General features: G+C 40.2%; 1 protein-coding gene across 12 annotated transcripts in view; it reads right to left on the bottom strand.

Annotated features, from left to right (window-relative positions):
* dmd (dystrophin) overlaps positions 1-19,425 on the bottom strand; it is a 230,881-nt gene that overhangs the window by 87,692 nt on the left and 123,764 nt on the right. For 8 of the 12 annotated variants that reach the window (XM_053872436.1, XM_053872463.1, XM_053872426.1 and 5 more), the window contains exons 19-26: positions 19,186-19,355; positions 19,072-19,107; positions 16,638-16,761; positions 15,048-15,126; positions 11,311-11,423; positions 10,007-10,135; positions 7,981-8,173; positions 3,345-3,490 (exon numbers count right to left, since the gene is read on the bottom strand). In XM_053872436.1, coding sequence (XP_053728411.1) covers positions 3,345-3,490; positions 7,981-8,173; positions 10,007-10,135; positions 11,311-11,423; positions 15,048-15,126; positions 16,638-16,761; positions 19,072-19,107; positions 19,186-19,355 — 990 coding nt within the window. The remainder of the gene's footprint in view (positions 1-3,344; positions 3,491-7,980; positions 8,174-10,006; positions 10,136-11,310; positions 11,424-15,047; positions 15,127-16,637; positions 16,762-19,071; positions 19,108-19,185; positions 19,356-19,425) is intronic. The other 4 variants (XM_053872553.1, XM_053872472.1, XM_053872455.1 and 1 more) reach the window with 1 other exon arrangement.

Below are 19,425 nucleotides of genomic sequence, written 5' to 3' on the forward strand. Positions count from 1 at the left end.
AATATGCACACGTACCAGAATGATTTATAGCAGCAGCAACTACAACATATGCTCATACTAATAGTAATAATTGTTATTAATACTTTATTATGACTGTTATTATTTTGGCATGTTGATGAATTTACAGAACAAAATGCATACATTTTATTTAAGGAAAACGCATTGTACAGAGCTCAGAAAGTAATTCAACTGGCTGACCTTGCTTGGCTTCAAGTGTAAGTCAGTCAAGCAAGGTTCGTTCATCGATTTTTAAAAACTACTTCAACCATAATGAGCATTTCATGCATGCGAAAAAATCATCAGGGCTTGGTGTACTCAAAAATTTGTTTGAATCTTGAAAACATGACATAAAATGTGAAAAGAACAATTGCTGCATTGTAATGTCCACACTCTGAACCTGAGGCGAAAAAACAACGGATGAATTTCATCCTTCAGGAACTGTATTGAGTCAGAGACTCCCAAATTATGATCTGAGTTTTGACTTAAGCAGGCTGTGAAACTCAAATCACTTCTCGGCTCTTTGTGTTCAGCACTATAGAAGCCACCACAGAGGCAACAAAATGAAACAAAGCCATGGAGCTACTCAGGATGGAGCTTGTTGAACAGTAAACTAAGTAAAAGAAGTCACTTGAGTTTCATTCAGGCTTCTTAAACTTATAGAGGCATTTAAAGATTTGTCTTTTTGTGTGTTGCTAACCTTCACTTAGTATTAATCTTTATGGCCTCTTCACCAGAGTCATCTAACAGTTTCTGCGTCACATACCTTTTTTTTTTTAAACCATCATGTTGTTTAGATTTTCATTTCCCTTGTCAGTGACTCCCACATTTTCACTCCCACTATTGCAGTGCACACAGTCTCTGTGTGGTTCTAGCATATTGTTGATAGAAGTTCCCTCTTCTTCTCTGCTCCTCTTCATCGTGAGTTAGTTTAAACAGTCAGTCAGAGATGATCTGGACACAGTCCATCTCTGGCTCTAAACAACAGAGCTTGTCTCTCTATTAGCTCAGGGCACTTCAGCACTCTTGTTTTAGTGAACAGTTCATTGGTGTGTGCTCTGTGACTATTCTTATAGCCTTCTGTAGCAGTGGGCTTGTGTTCCTCCACGCCTCCACTCCATATAAGTGTGGTATTTGTATTTGTTCATTATGCACAGCTGCCTGTATATTTTCACTCTGCTGTTGGTTGTGTGCTGTTTCCATGAGAGCTGCTCGAAATGTCACCTCTGATCCGCCATCTCTTTCCATTAATAGTCAAAGACAAGTTGCTGCCAACAAAGCATTTATCATTCGCTTCATTCCCTTGTCTGTGTTCTCAATTAATGTTTTTAGATGGATGAAATTTGTGTTCCTGATGAGAGGGGTACAGAAGACGTCGACTCTCAACCTGCTTTGAGTGTCCACGTCTTCATCATGAATGCTTTGCTTCGTAGCAGGGCTCGGAGCCAAATTGGAATCTTCTCATTCACATGTAAAGCACTATGGAAAGGAAAATGAACAACAAAAAAATCGATAAAAATTGCATTAAAAACAGATAAGAGGAGAGGGAACTATCCATATGCTAGAACAACACTGGGACACTACAATAGTGGGAGTGAAAATGTGGAACTCATTGAGAAAGGGAATTAAAAACATGACCGTTTTCAAGAAAATGTGTCTGACACTGAAACTGCAATATTTCTCTGGAGAAGAGACTATTAAGATTCAAAGTAACTGAAGGTTAGTAACACACAAATTGACTAAGACAAACACACAAACAAAAACACTGACACACACACACTGCCATTTTTTATTTCCCCTTCCAATATAGTTTTTTTTCAGCCAATAGTTTTGTTTTCTTTTACTGCCAGTGTCAGTTGGCACTATCCTAGCCCCATAAAGCACATGCAATGCAGCATGAAAGCTCTCTAAATAAAATAAAAAAGGAGAAATTTAATCAACAGAGGAGCACAAAAGCACTAGACAGCATTTAAACAACAATTTATAAAAAACTCAACCATGCTAATCACAATGCTAAATCACAATCCAGGCTGTCCCCCAAGGAAAAAAGGTCATGGCTGAAAATATTAAAGGAAACAGAAACAAGTCACGATTGGTCGGATTTCCATTCCGTGAGTCAGTCTGTTTATTGAGCCAAAAAGTTCTTCACTTATGAAGAGATTAGCAGACAACAAATGAGTTTGGTAGCTGCTGAAGGGAAGCTGCACCTGAACGATAACTGGGGGACACAGGCCTTGAGTCAATTGGGAGGAGTTCTTCGCAAATTCCATTAAGAAAAAACTGAATTTGCCAACCTTCAAAACAAATCCAAAACATGCCAACTTGACACAAGTCAACTAGAGCTATGTCTCTGGTGACTTGTTTCTCCCATATTTCCATTGCAGAGTGTATCCAGCAGGTGTTCCTGGAATGCTCATCCACAATAACAATAAACTAAGACAACCATGAAGATACTCGTAAACAGGTATGTGCACAGCACCCCACGGCACTCGCCCCTTTTCCCATCAATGAGAAAAGTGCTTGTCATTCTTCATTCTTTAATCCTTGAGAGAAAAAGTGAATCCCACATCAGTTCCGTCCAACTGTGTTAGGGGTCTGACATTTATTGGAGTTCTCGTGAAAATCCCACCCCTCTCACCCCTGCTCAGTATCGACTGTTTTTTAATTGTATCACTGCATGAGAAGTACACACTGTTTTTTGAATATCAGCACTTTACTGAATTATTAAGGGGACACTTAAAAGTGTTACTCCTCTACGTATGTTGCTCAAAAGTGCTTTATTCCAGCATCAATTCCGCGCAGAGTTCAGTCGCACAGACGACAGTGTTCAGTGCTGAACAGCAATTGTTCAGCAAGGACACTGCAGCAAGTCATTCTGAGACATGCCATTATTACCGGTTGAGGATTTCACAATAAGTGCATCCTAGCACCACCCCATTGGTTGCCTACTTTTATTTTGAAACAGTGTTTTACTTCCTTCAAACAGGAAGTAGACACAGGTGGCATCAGCCAATCCAGTGTAAGGATGGTGTCCAGGGTCTGAGCAGCCAGAGGATTAGTCTCCATGGCAACGGACCCCAAGGTATGAACTTCACCCTAATGTAGTACGTTTACGGGAATAAAAAGGGCCCAGTTTTTTTCCAACCGGTGAAGGCCTGTTAAACGGTGTAATCTGCCACCATATACTGATCCCTAAACCAGTCGTTTCTTGCAGTGTATTTTTGGATAGTCCTCTGTATTATTTGGGTGTTAAAAAGCACAGTGAGCGGCTTTATAATTTGAATTAGAAATGGCACACACTAAATCGCACGATGACTGCCACAGTCCCTTGATGTGTGGGAGTTTACCTGGACGTCCTTCAGCCTCTGCTCCATGACTGGATACTCGGTAACGGCCGTGGACGGCACCGCCAGCTTGGCCTCACACTGCTGTAACCATGCCAATAGTGTCGAGATGGTCTCCTTGTATCGCGCAGGAGGCAAACTCTCCAGCACTGGTGAATGGAGGGAGACAGAATGAGTCAAAGTGGATGTAAGTGCAGTGAACAAGTTCACACAAAGAGCTTCTTAAAGTGGTGTTTCTTCCGATCCAAAATGTGAAATGACACTTTATTTTATTTCATTCTTAAAAAACCTCAAGCCGTACTATCTGACAGGTGAATTAGGAAAGCAAGAACCAAGTGTGTTTTTAGGGCATGAACAAAATAAATATGAATTAAAGACAAACTATAGAGAAAGGAAATCAATCTGAGAATCATCTGCAATTACCAAGACACACCATAAGGACCACACTTTTGTTGTACCCCAGTGGTAGATCAGCATTTCACCCCTAGAAAGAAAATGGCTTCAGGAAAGCAGGCTTTGGATGGATGCAATTGACAAGCTCTCACACTTACAAACAGGTTTTCAATGCAGCAGATATTTTGGTCAGTCAACTGTGTTACAGTTACATGATGGTTGGGCTTAGTATTTAGTAAACAGGGCGATATACAGACATTATTCAGAGGCCAGTGGTGCTGTTTATTTATTCAGCCATTGTCATTTCTAATCACTGCAACTGATCAATACTGACAAACAATAGCAGTATATTAAATGTAAAACAACCCAACAAATGCACAGATAATACATGGTTCTTTTAAAACTTTAGAATATTCAGGTTATCAAACCCACAACCTCTGTGTTCAATAGTAAATCCGGAGCTAACTGGAAAAAATTTATGGCACATCTCTTCCTCCTTCATTGTGCCACATTTCTATCATGATGTGAAAGTAGTCATGATAGAGTCAAAAACAATTACCGCTGTCTGCAGAAAAATCGTGGCGCTATGCTGAAGAAATAAAAGAAAAAACAAAACCAAACTGCTGATGTGCTGTGTATTCAAAGTTTAAAGTGGCCAACTGAAACACTGATCTCAGTAACCTTTATGGCGGCCGAGATTAGGCAAGACTGAGAAAATTTGAACCCAAGTGCAGAGACCGTGACAAGACCAAGACCACGGGAAAGTAGCCTCCAGACCATTCCTGGTCTCGAGAACTCCAAATCTAGTGTACTGGCTAAATATAACTCTCTAAAAAAATGTGAGACTTTCAGCAATATAATGCTTCAAAAATAATGCCTCAACAGCAACACAATCAATTCAGAACCGTCTTATTGTCATTCTCAAAAAATGCCGACCTAAGCGGAACCATATTTACAAGTCAATGTGTTGAGATAGGAAGGACTAAAATCCTTTTCAGAAAAATGAATGCACCTGTCAACAGCTGCAGGGGGGGTTAGAAACCTTTTGCACACAGAATGTTGGTAATCCAAAAGTGCAAGGCAAAGAATGAACAAAGAGAGAGAAACCATCCACAAAAAAGTTTGCTGTCAGCATTTTTCCTTCGCCACCTGCTTCTCTACTACACCCTCTCTTTCTACAATAAACGCTGTTGGCTCCATGCTAGTTTATGCTTCAGTGTGAACCAACAATTTCGTCTCAGCATCTGTCCGTGCTGGCCTCACTCCGCCTGACGAAAGCATCACGCAGGCTTCCTCAAAACATCTCTCATTGAATCTCGCGCAAAGAAGGTGACGAATTGTCTGGAATTGGCAAAACCTACAGGGAAAATGATGCAGGGGAGGTGCGGCATCACAACAGGAGCAGTCAAACTGACGCCCACAGTGGGAGAGCGCATCACACCAAAGTTAAAACACTAACTGCTTTACACGTCTCTTCATGGTATTTTCCTTCTCCTTTGGTTGAAGTGCTGTTACCATCTATTGCTGTTTGTTATTTGCACCAAAAACAAGCACAATTGTTTATTTTTATTCAGGTCTGAGAGTTTAATCGAGGGTTGTTTCTCCTTATCGGAACCAATTCTTAACAAAACATTATCCTTGTGAGGACCATATGACATTGAAGGGACATTTGGCTGGACGGCACGAGATTAAACCTCAGTTTGAGGATGAAGACTTCAAAATAACTGGGTCATTATAATCCGGTTTCAGTTTGGATTAGAGTCCTGGTTGAGGTGAGCCATGTGTTTTGGATGGTTAGGTTGAGAGGGAGAGGCTGGGGAAAGGGTTATTGCCAAGAGAAACCTCACAATGTCCCCACCAGGATAGAAATACAAATGCGTTTGTGGGCGCCAGATTTGTGTGTACAAGAACTTTACACACAAATATACGTGAGACACAGTAGCATTGGTCTCTACACTCTCAGTATTGACCCCAAACGGTTCCCTTAGCAGTCTGGTCAACCAATCCCAGTGGTTGATCACGACAACATGGCTCCGCTTCCACAGCCAGTCAGCTGAGGAGCTTGGCATGCTGTGGATGACGTTGAGGAAAAACGTTATGAGCAAGTAAATCCACAGAATTCTCCAACAGGCTTCACAAAAGAGCGACAGAATTGGATTTAATAAAAGGACGAGGACTCAAAGATTGGACGATATCAATCCTCATAACATCTATGGTTCAATATTTTTGGTTGTCGACAGAGAAGCATTGCATCTGGCTTCTTGCTTTTGCTTTCTGATATCAGGAGGGTTTTGGTTTGACAGTATTTCAAGTGGAACAAATAACTCCCAGCATCAGTTTGCCTGGCTGCATCTATTTCACTTCTTGCACTATCACTTTCCTCATCTGAGGCAGATGAAAATGTGGCCGGTGTTGGCTTCAATATCAACTACATCTGTACATACAAATGTGAAGCCGCTAGACTCTCATAAAGGAGGAGAAACCATCGTATTGAACAGATTCGAAGTTCAGCAGAAAGCAGATTACAGATGCCAGGTTCACCTTCAAGAGCACAGCGAGGCAACTGCCACTCAATATTTCCTGTTCCAACAGGTTCAGTCGGGATATGTAGAGCGACTACATTCATTTCAGTTTTCCCATCATATTACTAGGAATGTTTTCTCGTTTCTTCCGTCTCCATCCAAATTAAAATGGGTTTCTTCAGCTAAACTTATTGCCATGCTAGTGGCGTTTCTTGCTTGTTATTTTGGAGGCGACGGCCTCCTTTCTGGGTCACTATTTAAAATGCTGTTGCACTACATATGCGGGGTCCATATGGTTGTCATGGTGTCAAGCATCCACTGCAAACTGTGCCAAGCAGCATCACAGCCAGCACCATGAATATTCTCCAGCTGATGACCATCTGCTCTGGAAGGCCAAGTGAATCCAAACTGGGATTCGTTTGGAGAAGAGAGTTACTGAGGGATTCATATTTCATTGAGAGGCATTAACAACAGTTTGATACAGTTATAATAATAATAATAATACATCAAATTCTTCTCTTGGCTGCTCAAAGACGCTTTACAGTCTACAGTCAATTTCCAACGCATAGTTAAAATGAATTTTAAATCTGTCATACTAGGATTCAACGATTATTGTCCTACAATAGTTATTTATTACACTTTCAGGGTGTAATTACTGCAATAATATTGTAATATTATATGTATGCATGTATCAGTAACTATGTGCTGTGAGATAAAGTTAAAGTGTTTTGGGTTCCTGCTGTAAAAAGAGGTTATTTTATCTAGAAAAAAGATGGGGCTGGGGTGTGAGCGGCCATTCATCCAATAGAAACAAAGGAAAACCTAATACACTCATAGAAAAAAAAAAAAAACCCAAAACAACCAACCAAACTAAATTCTTGATGGTTTCAATATTGTTGAGATCAAAGGCATCAAAAACATTAAAAGACTTGTATATAGGTACCTCACAAAAGCGAGTCCGACCCTCGCATTTCTTCTTCAAATATTCAATTATATCTGAACCTTTTCATACGTACGTGCACGCACCTTCGATGCCGGTGGGTTAGACATCACTGACTGTGTGTTGAGTTATTTTCAGGGACAGCACACAACACACAAGCTGTACATCGAGTACCTCAGATTGTATCAAAGCGTCATTCGATCAGTGTTATGGATATGGTTATGTTTGTAGAAATGTGAGAAGGACAGAATGGGGAAAAAAAAGATTTAAATGTTGGATGTTAACAATGTGTAATTACGCTATGAAATTGTTCAAATAAGGAAAATTATGATTTGATAGTGTATTATCTCACTTTAAATTAGCTGTTAATACAGTAATTAAAAAAAAATATATATATATACCTGTATATATATCTGTTAGAGTTCAGTAGAGTGAATATATATATATATATTAAGAAATGAACTTTGGCAGTTCCATTTATGTGCATTTTTTTGTAATGTGGACATCAAATGACGGCGATATTTGCGGCTGTGGCAGTTGACGTGATGGTGACGTGCAGTGGTTTGATAGATAAAATAGAATAGGACCTAAAATGTCATGTTTCCTGATCATAAAAAATGAAATCAGAAGCCAGAGCCAGGCGCGTTGAATCTCACCATGTGTGCCACAGACCAGGAGGTTCCCACACTGATCACTTCCTCTCCTCTAGAGTAATCTATAATGCCTCGGCGGAGACACAGTACCAGGCCTCTCACCAACATATCCCTCCCTCATCTGCACTTACCCAGCTGAAGCTGTTTCTCTCTCGCCCTCAGATCCTCCAGAACCTTGTTGTAATGTTCCTTAAAGGCGTCGATGTCTGCATCCAGGAAGGCTGTCGGGTCCTCGTCTCCCTCCTTGGCCTCCTTCAGCTCTTTCAGCCTCTTCTCCAGAAGATCCACCTGGGGCTGCAGGGAGGCCAGACGGATCACCTCCTCCTGCGGGAGCACAGGCTTTAGTCCACTCCTCTGAAGCCGACAGCTGGAAGCTGGAAATGAACTCTTAAAATGTATTTTGCTGACCCATGAAAAAAGAGAAGTACGTGGCAATGTATTGTGTTTTAAATTTCACAGTTCCACTTCATTTGTTTAATGTAGAATCAGAAAAGTTAAACCCAGCGCCAAGTGCTAATGAATGGGAAGCCAAGCAGGAAATTGGACCAGCTCAGCAAAACCAGGGAGAAGCAGAGAAGCCATGTATGAACCTCCGATTTCCTCTGAAAGGATAACATTCAAATGGTATGATTCCATGGACTTGACTCCACTTTAAAAGACATTTAAAGGGCAGATTTGTTTTGCTCATACCTACTTTAAATTCACCTGCCTTGTGTCCTATGAGACCTTCTTAAAATCGATATTATCTTTTATCTTTTGCATCCATCCATTCATTCATTCATCCTCATGCACGTAACCCTTGCCGTCAAATGCCCTTCTCCCGACCAGCTGCGACTGGTGGAATCCCGAGACGCTCCCAGGCCAGTGGAGAGATATAATCCCTCCACCTGGTCCTGGGTCGACCCCTCGGTCTTCTCCCAGCTGAAGACCCCGAAACTAATAAATTTAAAATAAATAAAAACAAATAAAAATCCAATTCAACTAAACATTAAATAAGATCAAATAAGATTGACTGCTGTTGGGAATTACAAATGGCAAGTAAAATTTAGGATATTTTAAGTTTCTTTATGAAACAGTATGACATAAAAATATATCAACAACAAGCTAGGTGTGTGAGCTCCAACTTGAAGCTGTCAAAAGTAATGCTATACGATTAGAGTCTCCACTCTGACCTCTTGAAGGCCAGGTATATACAGGCAATGGGCCACATGTGGACCCCGGGCCACACATTGTCCTCGGTCTGGTCTAAAAATAAACCGATTTTCCGTCGGCATTGTGTTGTGATCTGAGCAGAATGTGCTGAGATGCACTGGAGCTCGGAACAATCGCTCAGAAGCCTCACAAGGGTCTGGAGGAAGAAGCAGTGGGATTAAGGGAGTCAAGACGACTGTCTGCGTGGTCTATTAAAATCTTTAGAGTTGGAGTTGATAGAGTGGCTGCATCAGTGGGATTTGAAGGAGAAGATACAGTCATGTAGACACATTGATCAAGTGCAATCGTGAACCTCCTTCAAGGCTCGACTCCTCTTATGCCATGAGAGCCTGTGGTTTTCCCAATGAAAGAACAGACCGGTCCGAATAATAGTGGAAGTTCATAACAGCATATGAAACAAATGTTTATTTTGAGCGGCTTAAAATATGTCAATAACTGGGGGTCATTGACAACAATGTTGCTGTAAAAGTGACAGTGTTTGTAAGAGTCATCTCACTGACCACAAGAAGCTTTTTTGTTCCCAGAAAATAACACAGACACTTAAATAATCTGTGATATTGATCACTGAATTATCTTTTACAGTCACTAATCCATCAAAATGAATCTAGAAAAAAGTCCCATCCCGAATTTAAATACAGTAGGTTTTTATCTGAAATGACATTGAGGGAGTTTCTAATGCATTTCTAATGCATTGTGCCTAAGTGCTACCAGTTACATCCGTACTTCTCACTGTTTAATAAAATACTCACATAAAACAGCTGATACAAACAGAAGCATGGAAAGAGACAGAAAGCCAGATAAGAAAAACAAGATGAGGAAACAAACAATTAAACAGCAAACTGCACAATAAATGAAGCAGGAGGAAATCTGTTTTGCAAATAAATGAAGCATCAAGCAGCAAGTATTTAACCAATGTTTCGAACACAACACAAACCCATCACCTACCCGACATCTCTCCAGCTGTACTTTGAGAGGTTCTGGTTCCGAAGCTGGTGGCTGCTGGACTTTGAGCCAGTTTTCACTGTTTTCTACCGCCTGCTCGCACTGTTCGTACAAGTTGTAAAAGGCCAGAACCTGCAGAGAGACAGTGTTAAACAACACATCACTTTTTGCTTCCTGTAGGAACTAAACGTCAGAGTTTATAAGGTCAAAATAATAGATGTTTTCACAGAGAGAAGTCCGAGGCTTGAAAGTCACCTCCATGCTTCAATTGTGGTAGTAGTTCTCCCTCACTTTCCGTGATCACCTTTCCATAAATATAAATCTACAGACACTCAGTAAAGTGCATGTGTGAAACTCAAGGCCTGGGGGGAAAATCTAACCAGCATTTTTTAGTTTTCAGTATTTTAGGCAGGAGTCAAACTAATAAACGTCAGATAAAAAAATAAAAAATAAATAAAACACATAAAAAAATTTTTTTTAAAGTGAGCCAGAAGTGGGCAATAAAATTTCTAGTGGAGCCAGATCTTCTTCTGGAGATGTTGTGAGGGCTGTGCAACATGACAAAGACGGTCTTAATAATTATTTAACCTTTCATAATAATTGATAAATAATTCAATAAATATGAGGGGAAAATATAAACTGCCCATATTAGACATATGACAAAATCACTGTCATTATAAATCAGTCAATATGTGGCGAAATAAAAGTAAATGCTTGAATTACGGCTTAAAGAAAAATAATAATAAAAATCCAACTGAATTACAGGAAAGAAAAATGATGGAATCCCATTCCAGCCAGGTACAGAAAATGAACCAAAATATATACAGTTAAAAATGTTATTGCTTATTGCTATTATTTAATATACTGATGTTAATGTCAGTTTACTCCATTTTTTTGTTATATATTAAGTAAATAGCAGGTATTCATTGTTTCCTAAAAATTCAGAATATAAATCAAATAAAAAAGAACATGAAGGTAAAGGACCATATTTAATTCATACTAAAAATAAAACAGAACAAAAGCAATAGATAAAAACTAAAAACGGACACAAAAGAAACTGGGCCCATACAAATGTAACACGAATCAAAATGCCTCGAAATTGTTGAATGAATATGGGGAAACTGAACGGACTGTTTAAATATAGCACCCGGAGCTTGAAAAATGTCAGAACACAGAACATTTGTTCAAAGCGTCACTGACCACCGGAGAGCCCCGCCATCCTCGGCCTCAGAAATAGAGGCTTGAACAAGAAAGAAAGTTTCTGCGTGTTGTGTGTGTGTGTAACTGTGAAGACCCCTTTCATGTACCTTTGTCTGGTAGGCCAGCCACGCCAGTCTGTCAGCCAAAAGGGCACAGAAACCCACCCATCGCTGGTTCAGCTGCTCTGCTGCTTGCGCAATGTCATCGGCACGACTCCCCTCTGAAAGACACGGAGAGACAACTGTCACATAAACACACACGCTGGGTGATGCATGCGTCTCGCCCCTCTGTCTGGGACGGACATGAATCGAAGCAGTCAGTGAGCGCTGGATGTGGTGAATGTCATCTGTAGGGGAGCGAGGGAGTCATCAATATTTACAGGAGCAAAAGCCATTCATCTGCCTGCTTACTGAACACAGGCGCACGCATCCATGCTCGCAGGTAACTGACATTTTTGGGATGTAAATGGCTGTCTGAAAGTGCTCTTAGAATTCTCCTGGCCCAAAGAAAACCTGGAAGATTCCAGGGGAGAGAAATCAATGTTAAAGTTGTACGAAGATGGATTGATGCTCCGGCTGCTGAAAGGGCAAACTAAAGCCCAGGAGCCAGCGGATAATTGGACGTGGAAAAGGCCGAACTTTGGCAGGCAAGTCTGTGGACGACAGAAAGTGGCTGGAAGTTCTTGTGGACATCTGACCTGTTAGTGGGCATAACTTAACATTATGACCATTAACATTAAAATGTCGCATCTTTTTCTCTGTGATGACAGACATAAACCAGCCAAAAAAATAATGTTTTCATTACAATTGCCAAAAAGTGGACTTAATATGTGCCAATAAAAACGCAACTTGTTTCCTCTGGAGCAGCGACGCACAACTGCTCTGGCTTTTTTGAAGCACTGTCCCCCCTTAATGATAAGCTGGGACCCAAATCCAATTTACCTAAAACACATAGATCATATATAATATAAAATATAGGAGAGACAAAAATGTCTGGTCAAACATGTGACACGATATGTCAGCTCAATAAAAACAAAATAAAAGCAGCTTCCCGACTACTTTTGGGTTGAGAACCACGTGTCCTGAGTCAGGTTAAAAGTTCGACAAAAGTGGACACTTCATACTATCCTGCTTCTTTTTCTTCTTTTCCTTTATTTTTCTCCAATGTTGACTTAGGATTCTAAGTGAGGATACTCAGCACCAAGTTAGCTGGATGAGCGATTAGACTGGTGATGCTTGTCAAGATGAAACATCAGAATTTCACCATAAATTTGTTGCACTTCAACAAAGCAAAAATGCAGAGTAAATGACTGTAGCTAATATTTCGAGCGTGTTTGTGTGCTTGTTGTCATCATACACCTTGTAAAACTCAAGGTCGGTCAAGTCTTTTTATGTGGCTAACAAGAGGCTTAAACGTCCATCAGAATCAAAGCCATTGTCCACCAAACTAGGTCCCCTGCAACGTATGACTGACTGACCCACGAGGTGCCAATGGAGGTCATAAACATCAATAATTATTCTGGAAACAATCCTCATATTGGGGCTGGACGATTATGGCAAAAACGCTCATCGCGATTATTTTGATTCACATAATAATTCAGATTATTCAAAAGATTATTGAACAATGAACTACATTTAAATCAACGTGTAACATACAAATAATATTTTAACAGTTCTATTTAACCTTTGTCATGTAGGTTAAATGTTTCACTCTAGAAACTCCAGTCTGTATGGTCTGGCTTTAGAGAACAGTGGAGACAGGAGACAATATTTCAAGTTCAGCAGACAATTGTCAAAGGAAGACATAATCATATCCCGATAAAAATTCGATTAACTGACCAGCCCTACACCTCATATATCAAATAATTCTGTTTAGACTCTTATTCTCTGCTTTAGATAGACCAGACACCAATTCTGCATGAAGGAGGATAGAACTTCTGACTCATATCTCAAGTCAGTCGCAACTCAAAATACACTCTTCCACCGCAGTCATCTCTATACTAACAGAGCGTGACTGACAAGAGAGATGAGGCGATCTCTCAGCAGCGTCCCCACATTCATCAAGCAAATATTTAAACACACTCATTCTTCAGCTTCGTATGATGACGGAGGAGAGCAATCCAGCGGGTTTTCATCGGACACTTCAAAACTGACTTTTAAAGCCATGAGTGGTGGGGCATATTTGTGCCAATATCTGCACCCAGATATTGCCAGTGAGAATCCTAATTCGGCTGTTTTAGCTGTTTACAACCGACGACCTAATATTCTGTTCAGCGTCGCTGCACAGATTCCGTCCTATGTGACAGAGTTTATCTTGACTTCAAAGACCTTTTCTCCATTGTGGACCGGTTTGGAGTCCCCTGCCTAAACATATACTTAAGAATGAAAGAACCATGTTCAACCATACCTGAGAAATACTACTTCAGAAATAGGCCTGCACAATATGTCACCCCTCGGAACACCACATAAGCTCCTTCATCTTACACCAAAGGACCAAACAAAGTAGCGTACTTTGTAGTCGTGAGTTTTTATCTGAGATGGAGATGTGTTTGACTTTCCCACAAACTGCCTCACGCCAGCTCCATGGATTGATAAGATGCTGCTGCTGCTGCAGGACATTAGCCCTGGAGGATGTTCTCAATACAGCAGGTGCAGTCAATTGCTGCAAACACACTGAGGACCGCTTGACAGACATGAGCAGCTGCATCACAGGTTTTGCCGAGACCCACTCATGCACAATTTAAGGAGCTATTCAAAGACCTGTCCGGATCTGAACTTTGATGTCAGAATCGGTGAATCTCCTCATTGAAACTGCTGTCACTGGAGTGGATGCTGTGATCTTGCCATGTAGAAAACACAAATAAACCCCTGTGTAGCAGTTCACAAATATATCCACTAGGGGGAGGAGGGAAGCCCAGAGTCTAAAGTATATAACAGCACGTGTTACCAACAACGGAAGGGACTCAGACTCATGTTTGTAGTTGGAGTTGGTGGCCATTTTGCAAACTTCAACTTGATGTACCTTTTAAAACTGCCGTTGTTTTCACACAAACCTACTTCAATATGAGTGATTTGAAGAAAAAAAGGCCACAGTGGGACCCTTAAATCAGAGAGAAAAACCTCTGACTAGCATCCACAGAACTAGTTGAAGTGTTTTCGGACTGAAGCCAAAAAGGTCCGATGAGAAAATCAATAGACACTCCTCCATCAGATGAGCCCCTTTAGTTTTCACCTACCAAACCCCAACTTTACTTGGAATGTGGTCACCAACAGTCTCAAAAATCTCTTTAGCTTCATGAAAGACAGTAACGGAGCATGAAGACTTCAAACGGGGCACGAGCACATCTGCTGAGATGAAGGAACACCGCAGAGAAGAAGAAGCACGTTTTGTTTTCGGATGGAGGACTGACTTAAATACTAACATTAAGTAACTTTTAAACCAGACACTATGCTGAAATTGACTCCAATATTGACTGAAGTTAAATATTAGGAATGCCATATAGGGTTTGCACAGCAAACCTCTGATCTTCCTCGCTGAAGTGCAGTGACATGTTAAAGAATGTTCCCGCAGGTCGTGATGCAACACAGGTTAAAGGTCAGATGGGGAAAAACACAAAAGTAGAAATTGAGTGTCTCTGGCTTTGCGAAGGCTCAACAATTGTACAAGGACGGACAAGAGCGCGAAGAAAAGGAACATCTCTCTTTCCGTCTCCTCATCTCACTATCAGTGTTTCTATGGAGACAGGGAGCGAGGGTGGGACAGGTGAGGTTGTTGCCATGGGGACAGACAGGGTGTGCACGAGAGAGCGCGCGCGTGTGTGTGTGTGTGTGTGTGTGTTAGTTACCCTGCTCGACGAGAGTCTGCGCTGTGCGTGTTGCCTCCTGAAGCTTTCGGTATTTCTCCGGCCGCTCTCTTTCAATCGCCTGTAGCAAAGTGAGGGAGATGGAGGAGAGAAAGACAAAGTTGGAGGAAAACATGCCACACAGGCAGAGGAAGTTTAAGAGTAGAGTTTAAACTCACACTAAATCGGAAGTAAATAAAAGACATACATGTCGCAATGTGTCATGTTTTCAGTGTTTTCCTATTAAATATGATCACAGCATCGGAGTCAAACCAAGTCGTGTGACTTCAGATGGGCGTAACTGAAATTTGCTCGTGCATCACAGCGCACAGCAACAGTGTCGTTGAAATTAGGGATGATTTTTTTAAAACAATGTTTAAACAATTCAATAAATAAAAAATAACTGATATTAAATATGAGTGGTTTTTTTTTAATTGGTACTCCAAAAAAACACTACTGATGCGCCAAATAATCTGGAAGTAATAATCTGTTTATACAAGCAAACAAGACATCATTCAAAACCCACATCACATTTTAGCATTTCACCGATAACAAAATCATAATTAAGTGCGCAAAATCCCCAAAATATCTCACGACAAAATAGAATAAATAATATGAAAAAAAAATTGTATATATATATATATATATATATATATATATATATATATATATATATATATATATATATATATATATATATATATATATATATAAAAATATGACTTATTTCAAGAATAATACGAATTCATTCATTATTAAGGTTTAAGGTAAAGGCATTTGTTCTTATCTTCATCAGTCCTTCTGCCAACTTGAGCTGTAGATCACTGTACTATCAGCAACCATCATCATGGACATCCCTCTTTGCTCCTCTCCTGACGCACTCATACTCTCACCTTGAATCCTTCCTACACCTCACCTCACTGCAGAGCCCTCACAGTCGGGGCGACATAGAATAAATTCATATTGAAATAAATGTTAAAACTTAAACATAATAATAAATAAATGAATAAAAACTATATAAATAATAACTACATGGTAGGATTTTGTAATGGCCATATTTCTATATTTTTAATTGATATCCTGATGCTTTAAAAGTTTAAATATGCATTTATTTATATATTGTATCTTTTTTCTGATACAGTATACATATGTATTTATGGGGTAGGACCACCCACTTGAACATATTTACTTTTCCCCACGACAAAGTAGACAAAGAAATCAATACTTGTGGAAAATAAAAAATGCAATCATACAAAAATTGTAAACAAATACATGTATATAAACTTAAAAACATGTAAGCATAAACGAGGACATAAACATCTACCATGTACATTTTTCTGAATGTATTTTTCAATCTGTTATTTCTACATGGATTTAAACGCTTATTTTAAGTGAATCCAGTTCAGCATATCTCATTTTGTTCTGAACACTTTTCCTCTGTCTGTCATATCGGAAACATAGTTTGAATCAGGATAAAAACAAACGCTCTCTGTTTAAATATCCACTTCATGATAACTGAAGCAATTGTTGCAGAGTATTTTATTGACTATCAAGTCACAGTCCTGCAACCCAGCGCAGGCCACAAACACTCACCTGGACTTTGTCGTGCAGGTCCTGAATGCTGCCATCTTTTCGTGACACGGAGAACTCTGGACTCTGCAAGATGGCCTCGCCACGGGTCATGTAGCTGTGGACCTCGGTGAAGTCCACGTCAAACCTGCAGCCACACAAAGTAAGAACACACACCATCACAAAACTGTCATCGAGGGGCAACAAACAAAAGTCTCACATTGTTACCATGACTGGGCTTCCCTCATTTTTACACATGAATAAAAAGAACAAAGGAAGAAGGATAAAAACAAATGTCAGCGAATCATAGAAATAAAAAAACTTCTGTGAATTAACAGCTCAAATATGACACAGCCAGCAACCTTGAATCCCAGTCCACAAACTGTTTCTTCTCTTTCTCTTTTGTTGCTTCTCAACTTCCGCTCCTTCCTGTTTGAGCAAAAATCTGCCCCTGCCTTTCATCCAATTTTCGGGAGTCTGCCACTGCGCTTTTCGCTCAAAGTAACCTGCATAAAACATTAAGTGAGTGTCTGAGTCATGCGCTTTGTTTCAGCCACTTCCATCCAAGCTGATATAAATAAACTCACATCACTGTTCCAAATGGGCCTCTAATGCTCTCAGACGGACAGTTCTCTGCAGACTTATTAGCTGCGCATGTACTTAGACATCCGAGTCAGGAATTCAAGTCTTTCATGCAGCGCAAACCTGTCAACAACTGAACTGACTAATGGTCAGACACAAAGAAAAACACTCATCCCTTCTACATGTCACCAGCAATGATCCATCAGACGTCACCTCCAAGAAGAACTGGGAACGACAATCTGATAAAAGCAAACACCATTCCTATAGTTTTAGGAGATCTAGTATTCACTCCAGTCCCAACAGAAAGCCGCAGTCCAGCCTTGACGGAGTTTCCGATTTCTCATTTTGTCTTCCACCTCTAAGCTCCATAAAACGCAGTAGTAGAAGTGCATAATATGATGAATGCTGAATACTCGGAGGCAAATCCAAGTGTCGTGAGACTGGCTTTTCTGTTTTATTTATGCCGAGTTTGTGTTCTGTGAAGGTTTTTCTTCACACATGATTTTGTCTGGTGCCTTCAGTCAGAAACAAACTGTAGACAGAGAAAAGCATGAAACCTCGAAAGGAACAAGAAACTGAGGAGGAAACTTTGGGATGTTTTTTAAAAAGAAATATTTTCCTGATCAGGCGGAATCACATCAGATGTAAAGTGGTTAGCTGGAGACAACAGCTGACTGTGCTGTAACTCACACAGGTTTCAGAAAAACGCCTGTGGTGAGTGGGAAAACACCACCACACGATCCAGTACAGAACTACTGTACACTGCCCCAGGAACCAAAGATAGGAATAACAAGAAGAAGTGAAATTGATGACAAGACATTCTACACTGTGCATTAAATAAATAGTTATTTATTTATTATTTCATTTTATGTTTACCAACGATACCCACAATGATAAGAATCAGAATCAGAGTCAGAATTTAATTTATATCCACCAACTAGGAAAGTGTTTTGGAATAAAGTGCTGACAAAATAAAAATAAAAATAAAAATAAAAATAACAAGGCTGTTCACGAATTCAACACATTGAGAAAAACATTACGGACTTGAGGATGTCGTTGGTCAGTTGGTCTATTGGTTATTTTTTTCCTTCATAGCGCGCACTGACTGTACTTTTCTCTCCACTTCAGTTCCTCTTGTTCATCTCACAACTGATTTAATGATTTCTCTGCTCACTTGTGAAGCACGGCTTAATCCTGAGGCGGGTCCCTCTTAGCTGTTTCAATGTCAGAGCTCAAATCAAAGGGGCCACCACAAGCTTGACAGAAACCTGCATGAGGTGATAACACTCGCCGATTTAACATGAACTATAAGTACTCTGTTGCTGCACATTTCTCTTCCACCGTGGCATTTCTTCACTAAAATATGAGCTTCATGACATTTTCTTCATCGAGATCAAACGATGAAATAAATGGTACTATTCACCATAACTCAATACTAAGCCGAAATACAACTGAATTTTCATCTCCCATCTGTTTTGTTATTTTTCAGTTGAATTTTACAGTGAATGGAAACTTTCAATTTAAAAAGAAATTTAAAACCAGCATGTAAAGTCTTGCAAAGAAGCAGAATATGAAAATTACATTTCATTTTTGGAAATGCGTGGTCATTATTTTCAACTCCTGTTAACATTAAACTCAGCATCAAGCTTAAAACCGATTCAAGAAAATATGCTGCACATAGAATTCTTTCAAATGTATGAAAGTTTTTTCAGAAAAGTTTAGCTGAATTCAGATGAGAATGACAAGGGGCTGTATTGCACTCAGTTAACTTGTCATTGAAGTCTGACTATTCTAAACACATCTACTTGACTACCACCAGCGTCACTATAATCACTGTCACTACAGACATGATTAACTGCAGAGCTTCTCGTCTTACCTGCTGAGATAAGTGAGCAGAAACGGGTGCATGAAACTGGAGGTTTCATTGAAATTAGATGGATCCGCGTGAATCTTGAACAAGTGCCAGTCGAAGCCCACACAGAACACTTACCTCTTCCTGAGTTCAGAATCAACCACCGCCTGCCTCTTCTTCTGTGGTGGTGGGGACTCGCGCATCTGGCGCACAGATGACACCTTCTCTCTGGCAGTCACCTTGGTGACAGTCGCCGCCACCGAGTGGGTCACCTCGGACTGTTGGGTCACGCTGACAGCAGTTGAGAGCTGCAAATAACCGCACATACACGTCACATGACATTAAAATCAACCCGAATCTCAACGGAAACACAGAAAC

Source organism: Synchiropus splendidus, chromosome 1 (genome assembly GCF_027744825.2).
Source record: "Synchiropus splendidus isolate RoL2022-P1 chromosome 1, RoL_Sspl_1.0, whole genome shotgun sequence".
Lineage (NCBI taxonomy): Eukaryota > Metazoa > Chordata > Actinopteri > Syngnathiformes > Callionymidae > Synchiropus > Synchiropus splendidus.